At 48.7% G+C, this 7,188-nt stretch overlaps 4 protein-coding genes across 4 annotated transcripts, besides 5 other annotated features; all 4 read right to left on the bottom strand.

Annotated features, from left to right (window-relative positions):
- On the bottom strand, nt 1-743 carry Tc00.1047053504119.4 (DNA-directed RNA polymerase III largest subunit, putative; the record flags this gene model as incomplete). Its single annotated transcript, XM_799952.1, has 1 exon — nt 1-743. A coding segment is annotated over one exon (743 nt), but the record flags the coding sequence as incomplete, so codon positions are not given.
- Nucleotides 1-7,188: a sequence feature (heterozygous, Esmeraldo-like haplotype).
- Nucleotides 1,508-1,551: a microsatellite.
- Tc00.1047053504119.10 (eukaryotic translation initiation factor 5, putative) lies at nt 1,582-2,721 on the bottom strand (the record flags this gene model as incomplete). Its single annotated transcript, XM_799949.1, has 1 exon — nt 1,582-2,721. The coding sequence occupies one exon, from the start codon at nt 2,719-2,721 to the stop codon at nt 1,582-1,584; it is 1,140 nt and encodes a 379-aa protein (XP_805042.1).
- On the bottom strand, nt 2,962-4,956 carry Tc00.1047053504119.20 (hypothetical protein, conserved; the record flags this gene model as incomplete). The annotated part of the gene is made up of 1 exon (XM_799950.1): nt 2,962-4,956. One exon carries the CDS (start codon nt 4,954-4,956, stop codon nt 2,962-2,964), a length of 1,995 nt encoding a protein of 664 aa, XP_805043.1.
- On the bottom strand, nt 5,544-6,953 carry Tc00.1047053504119.29 (deoxyhypusine synthase, putative; the record flags this gene model as incomplete). The annotated part of the gene is made up of 1 exon (XM_799951.1): nt 5,544-6,953. One exon carries the CDS (start codon nt 6,951-6,953, stop codon nt 5,544-5,546), a length of 1,410 nt encoding a protein of 469 aa, XP_805044.1.
- Nucleotides 6,986-7,084: a sequence feature (A-rich).
- Nucleotides 7,107-7,135: a microsatellite.
- Nucleotides 7,167-7,187: a sequence feature (AT_rich).

The following is a 7,188-nucleotide window of genomic DNA, read 5'->3' as shown; positions in this document are numbered from 1 at the left end:
CCAAGGAGTAAGACCTCGTCCGGTGGCACGGCTAGAAACATTTGACGCACCCGAGCCGGATCGAGAAATTCATGGACATTCTCTTTGCTTTCCTCCACCACCTTGTTGTATGCACATGCCGCGCGCAACTCATGGTCAAAAAAAGTTTCGACGCCTTCAACAGACTCTTCCCCTCGGCGTGGTTCAACACGATACTTTTCGTGTACAAGGCGTAAAGGACGTACTCGTCGCACATCCCCATTTAGGCCTCCACACTTGAGGCAGACACGTGTCTTGTAGGCTTCTCTCTGTATTGTTTTAACGAGGGCTGCCCGCTGCAGCGGTTCAAGTTTTGTGGATGAGAGCCGCCGCTTGTAGTACTCAATCTCCGCGTCATCCAAAAGCAGATGAGAACAGCGTTTGCATATCGTACGACAGATACGTAAAATTGTGGTAAAGAAACCGAGGTGAAAGACAGGGGTCTCGAGATCGATATGGCCGGGGTGACCGACGCAGTCAATGCTTCGCAGACCACATGTCGCGCAGAAGGAGACACGATCACACACGCCGAGGCGGGGGTCATTCACGCCATACTCCTTCACAGCCCCAATGACACGTCGGCATGGAAGGACGGAGAGGCGGTGAATGTCGCTGCGTGAAAGAAGGCCATAATGCAATGCACGTATCTCAACCGGCGCATTCGGCAATGGCTCCACAAACTGCTGCGGGAGCAACAGGGGTGCTGCAGCGCCTTCTCCAGGCATGTACGTGCGATTGACGTAGATCACCCGCTCGTAGGCCCAACAGAGAAGGCAGCACTTCACCCCTTCTCCCCTTTTAACGCAAAAAAAAGCAAAAAAAAAAATGGCTAACCCCCCCCCAAACAATAGGCGCTAACTTGTTGCTGCGGCGCGTACTTCACTGTAGCAACAACAACAAAAAAAGAAAATGGAAAAGAAAATGGAAAAAAAAGCAACAGTCATGACGCAATTCCATGCGCACGACACAAAAAAGCATAATCCCTTCTTCTCTCCTGTCATATGGGTTCAATTTTAACCGAGCACCGCAACCGAAACACCTTTTCATCGATTTTTCTCGGCGGAGGCAGAGTTAAATGCGGCAGTTTGACCGCTTTTTTTTTTTTTTTTTAATCAACGCGCAGCAAACACTTTCCTTCCTCATTCCTCTTCTGCTTCGGCATGCTGTTAGACAAATTTATAACTTTGAGCACGTTTCAGCGTGCTGCCTGTCCTCTCATTCTCCTTTCACTTTCCCTTTTCTCTTCGGTGCCAGAGCCTCTCATACACTCATGTATTTTGTTCACCCATTGATGTGGAATATATTCCTCCGAGCAGTTCGCGCTCTCCTCCTTCACACTTTGGTTCCGGTGTATAACGTCGTCCCAGGCGGGTCTGCATCACACACACACTTTCCTCCTCTCATAAGCAGAAATGCATCATGTATGCACATTTGTGTGTGTCTCCCGCAACAACGACCCTCAATGGAATAAAAACAAATAAATGATTTTAAAAAAGAAAAATAATAAAAAAAAAAAAAAAAAAAAAAGGAAAAGAGTTGGGAGCACAATACCTCAATTAATCCCTATGACGATCCTACAAGCCATTCGACGAGTGGTGCAGCCGCCTGCTTCATTTTCTTGTCCACGGCAGGGTCCACTTTGGAGATGGGCTTCTCGTCGCCACACCACTCCTCAATGGTTGCACTCTTGAGGACACCCTCAATAAAGAGGACAAACAGGATCACCACCATCTGCTCGGGCTCAAAACGTCTTGCGCAGATACGAGCACACTCCTCAATTGTGGCAGACTGCAGCCTCTTTTCGCGTCTCAGAAGATCTGACTTGGTAGCCTCGTCGGTGGCAGCGTCAAGCAATGCTGTGCCGGTAACTCTGCAGAAACGCTTTAACAGACGTGAATGACGACGCAGACCCGCCATAAATTCCTTTTCTGCCAACTCAATGCCATCTAATACAAGCAAGGGACCCATTTTTTCCTTCAAGTTGTAAGTTGTCATAAGCTCAATACAGCGTCGCATAACCTCCTCGCTTTCATCCGGATACTGCTGCATGCAACGCGCAAGTATTTTCTGCGGTGGCTCACGTGTATCTTCAAGGTCGGATCGTTGAATTTGCTTCTTTTCAGGTTCAGCGGGAGGCGCCACGGCAGCGGCCACGGCAGCGGCAGCGGCCTGCTGATTTTTCTGGCTGCTACGGGCCTCGGCCGTACCAGCCCCTTTCTTCATCGCAACCTGTGGGTTCTTGGCAAAATACGTCACAATGGCCGTCACATAGCGGGCGTCGAGATCATTTAATTTCATCACTTTACCGCAAGCGCCACATGACATGCTAATATGTGGCACATCCTTCTTGTTTCGTTCGACAAAAAGTTGCGTTTCGGGATTTCGACAGCTACGGCAGAGAACAAATTTGCGAATAAAGTCGTATATTTTTTCTTGCACACGCTCCTCTGTATGGCTTCCCATGATGAGGAACTTGTCATCTTTTTCTAGCACCGTACGCTGGGCGCCGATTTCAGACTGAAAGAACTTCATTAGTACTTCCTCCGGGCGATTTATGGCAAGGCACACATCATGAATATTTGGAAAAACAGTCTTAATACCGTTACCGCTACCCTCGACTTTGGTCTGGATGGTGGGCATCTTGTAGCGGTAGTAGAGATCATCCCGCTTATCGGGATCAATGGGTATCATTGGAACCGACATTGTTGCTGATTGTCTGTGTGTGTGTGTGCTTATTCTCCTACAAGGTGGTAGGTAAAATTTTGGCAGCAATATTTCAACAACAGGAAGGGAAGGAAAAAAATATTGAATAACTTAAGCAATGTAAAAGCAAGACGTTCATACAAATAAAAAAAAAAACAAGAGTAAATGGGCAATTGAGTACATGGACACCGAAGCAACAGGAGTGAAAGAAAGAGGAAAGAAGAGAGAGATGTGAGTCCATTAACAAAAGCGCTCCAACTCCCTCAGCACCTCCTCAGCATCATCACAAATGGTCAGTACATGCAACAGTGACGCCGGGTTCATCACCTCCGCTACAGCATTGGCTTCGCACTGCGCAAAGAGCACTTCCAATCTTTTCCGCAACGAAGGTGTGAAAGAGGCACCGCAGTAGCGGTTGACGAGATCCATCGCGGACGACGCGTTAAGAATACCCAAGCGGACTGTCAGCGTCACGACGCCGGGCTTCCAGAAAAGAGCGGGCAGCTTCTCCGGATGACTTGTTGTGAAGACGATCACACGCCCCGGGGGCGCAAGCGTGGCGTTCAAGGCGGTGAGAACTCCCTCAGGAGAAAGAAAGTCTGCGACCAACAGTTGACCACATTTTTCCGTAAAATCCGCGGCAACACCAAAATCGGGGGCCTTTTTTCGCAGCCTGTTGTACTTCTTGGACGAGCTACTCCCCGCTTTGTTGTGGGAAACGTTTGCCGTCGTTGTTTCTTCCCTTTTCGTCCTCACCTTCACCTCCATTTCCTCCACTCCTTCTTTTCCCTCATCCACGTCTTTGGGGTCCGAGAGCAACTGCTGATGCTTCACGGGCAACTGAAATGACAGGAGATCTGAAATCGCCTCAACGTCCTCAAACAAATACACCACTTTACTTACGTCTAGTCTCTGACTCTGGGACAGTAAATACGCTGACCCTTCGTACCGCATCGAGCCGCCACGCGTTTCTTTCTTCCACACAGCTTCTTCAGTGATCACAACAGCACCAGAAAGTACACCACGCAGCGCGCTGTCCGTTTGAATATGTTCAATGGGTAGTGCTACAATATGACGATCAAGGAACGACGCAATGTTGCGTACAATGGCGCTCTTTCCCGTACCCGGCATGCCATGCAAAAGGATAACCAGCTGATGTGCAACGCCCGGTAGTGCAAACTTGCCCTGTTTTTGCTTGAACTCTTCAAGAAGAGCCAACAGTTGCGCCTTCTGTTCAAAAAACAGATTTCGGAAGCTGAAACCAGCCGAGGGAAGAACAAATTGCCTCATAGGCCAACGCTGCAAAGCTCCTGAAGGTAGTTTTGGACACAGCCCCAAGGCACGGTGCAACTCGGAAGTGGAGGAAAGAAAGTAGTACCGTTCCACTGGCTCGACGGCATTTTTGGTGTACCACGCATACGCACGTCTAGCAAAATCCATTATACGCTCCTTTCCCTTTTTGCTTTTGTCAGTACATTGCAGTATTGCTTGATGCACAAACACCTTATTCATGTTTTGCCAGGCACTTTTGGCGCTAGAGTCGTCTTCTTCTTCTTCACTCAAAGACTCCGAATCATCATCTCTACCACCAACCTCATTCTCGGTACCGCGAACGTTACTTGCTGCGTTCTCTGCCGCGGTGCGGATATCTGTAAAGGCATTTACTACTGGGGAGGCGTCAAAGTTAAGGGGAATAAAGGCTTCCATGACGGGCTTCCCTCCACGACGCGGAAGAATCCTGCCTTCCCTGAGCGCTGAGACCTTCACCAACTGCTTTTGAAACCAGATTGTGAGACCAGGCTCCACCTCCGTCGGATCACCGTCTGCGGGAAGCGTAAACAGGAAGTAATGCTTTTGCAGCATCTCTGCCGCACTCATGCGGTGGCTCGACTTCAGTAGTGCAATTGGACCATAGCAGTACTCTGCCTCGTAAAAGAGTCGGGAGGACAAATTTGCCGGAGATTTATTGCTCGCATTCCCACGAATACTATCGCCTTGCTGTGCCTGGTTCCCAGAATGAACTAAATGCGAGACGTACCGTTCCAGCGCTAACACCAACAACTCGTTGTCAAACACAAACTCCTCCGGTTGATTTATAAACACATCGACAGCCGCCGCATCCTCGGCGGTGTCTAACGAAAGCAACTTTCTCAGTTGCGCCAAGTTCCAGCGTGGCCACGTTTCCGTCAAAAATCGGTGTACATATTTCCCAATGGCCAAAATCAATATTGCCATGGCCGCATCCAACAACACACCGTGCGGGTGAGGATTGCCACCCCCACTGATGCTAGTATTGTTCGTCAGTGCCTGCAGCACGTTGAAAACGGTCGTTGCGGTATGAGAGGAAAGGAACCCCTGCGTGCATGTGACCAACAAGTCGCTCCCCGCCCATCCACGACCAAGGCGTCAAAAGAGCGGCACAAAAGGTAAGGAATCCCTTTGGCTAAACCTCTGCAGGCTCGCCTCACTCCACTACTTCGAGAAACGCAAACAAACATAAAGAGAAAACACACACAAAAATATGGGCTTCAATGGCGCCGCTCTCCCCCCTCCCTCTGTTACTTCCACAAGAAGAAGGCAACAACAAAAAATAATGCAAAATTTTGGTTTCAGCGCCTCCGGCATCCCCCACGCCTCACCAAAATGTAAAAAAAAAAAAGAGATGTCTGGCAAAAATTTTTATTATTATGTGGTTAAAAATATTCTCTGCGTCCTCATATTTTTTCTTCCTTATGCCTGAATGAGGACGTCAAACGGCACAGCGCCTGGTAAAAAATAATAAACGTTGCTTCTCCTTTTTATTTTTTGTTTTTCCTGTTGTTCTACAAAAATTCACTTTCTTTCGCTAGCGACACACCGCGCGCTGCTCGCACAAAAGGCAAAAACACCTGCGCAACCAGCAGCGGAAAGACAAGTGACACCTCCGCATACACCTTTACAGATTCGCCATCAAGACGTATTTTGCCCCACGAAACCGCCTCGTCTGGACGTGCACCGGAGTCACTGCCGTCAAACTCCTGTCCATTGTTTATGAACACAGCACCGTCGGCTCCATTGCGCATAAGATTTGCGTTGCACACGTGGTGCTTCACCACACCTCCTCCAAGAATAATCATTCCGCTTCGCTGGCTACGCATAGCAAATTTATTGAGGCGGTAAATATCCACAACAAGATCCAATTTCAGCAAGGCAGTTGTCAAATCCTCCGTGTCAAGAATAAATTTCATGATATCCCCATCCGAGAAGGATGGTGAAAAAATGGGTACACCGTTCATGGAGGCCCAATACAACACTGTGCTCTCAGCACGCCGCTGTGCCTCGTCAGCGACTGCCTCCATGTTTCCTCCACTCCTCTCACGTAAGACCTCTGTAAAAAGTTCTGGTAGCCAGCGGCCGGCCATGTACCACACTGTACTTGGACTGAACGCCCACTCACAGACATCGCCGTGCACCGCAGGAATTGGCTTGGCGGTAGAGGCGTCCTTACGACGCTTCTGCGCTGCTTTTAAACGTGACACCAGGCGGCGCATGACGGAAGTAAAAATAGACGAGGTTGGTCCAGTGCCACTACCGCCATAACTTATGTTTCCAAACCGAGCAACATCCTCCCCTGCCGTTGCAGACTCCTGTCGTTGTTGATGTGATGGAGTTCCATCAAAGCTTCCATAATTGGTGATTCGGTACGGTTCACATGCGCGACGAATATCATGTTCCATCGCACCTCCACTCACGACCAACGCATGAATGAGCGCATTGGAATAAAAGGGCGGATTCAAAGGAATCGTCTCGTCATCAATGTCGCAACTCGGCATACTCATTTCATCAGGCATGGCCGCTGGCAAGACACCATGCGGTAAAGAAACGCTTTCTTTACAAAGAAAGCGAATCGCCTCGCGACAGCCCGTACCAAACAAATTTGCCGTCGCCCCAAGAAAAATGGTCGGTTGCACCAAGACTTGTGTTAATGAAGCATCTTTTCCATTCGCATCGTTGGAGCCCGTCAATTGTTTCACCGCCGCAGAAGGAGGTTGTGGCTGCAACATCCTTTTGCAAATAGCAACTGCCTGTGAAAAGTGTGAGGCCTGGAAGCCCAACGCCGCGTACTGCTCCAAAGACGCCGCAATGGACTGCAGCTGATCCCCTGCAGGGCCGTTCACCGTCCCCAATGCATGAAACTGAAAGTTGGTGTCGGAGGATTGAATGAGGACTGCTTTTTGCGCCAATTCCGCCATCTTCACGGCAACGCCCACCTTCTGCACGCTGCAACAACAACAAAAAAGAAAAAAAAAAAATAATTAAAAAAGCACAAACACACACACATTAAAAAAAAATGGGGCAGCAACAAGTAATAAAAAAAATAAAAGCAACACACAAGCGGAGCTACTACAACAACAAAAACAAAAACAAAAAAAAATCCACCACCAATAGCGTAAAAAGATACTAAGAAATATATATAATAAATAAAAC

Source organism: Trypanosoma cruzi, genomic scaffold (genome assembly GCF_000209065.1).
Source record: "Trypanosoma cruzi strain CL Brener 1047053516511 genomic scaffold, whole genome shotgun sequence".
In the NCBI taxonomy this organism is placed as follows: domain Eukaryota; phylum Euglenozoa; class Kinetoplastea; order Trypanosomatida; family Trypanosomatidae; genus Trypanosoma; species Trypanosoma cruzi.
The sequence above is the reverse complement of the archived record's forward strand: the minus strand, read 5'-3'. Positions and strand labels throughout refer to the sequence as shown.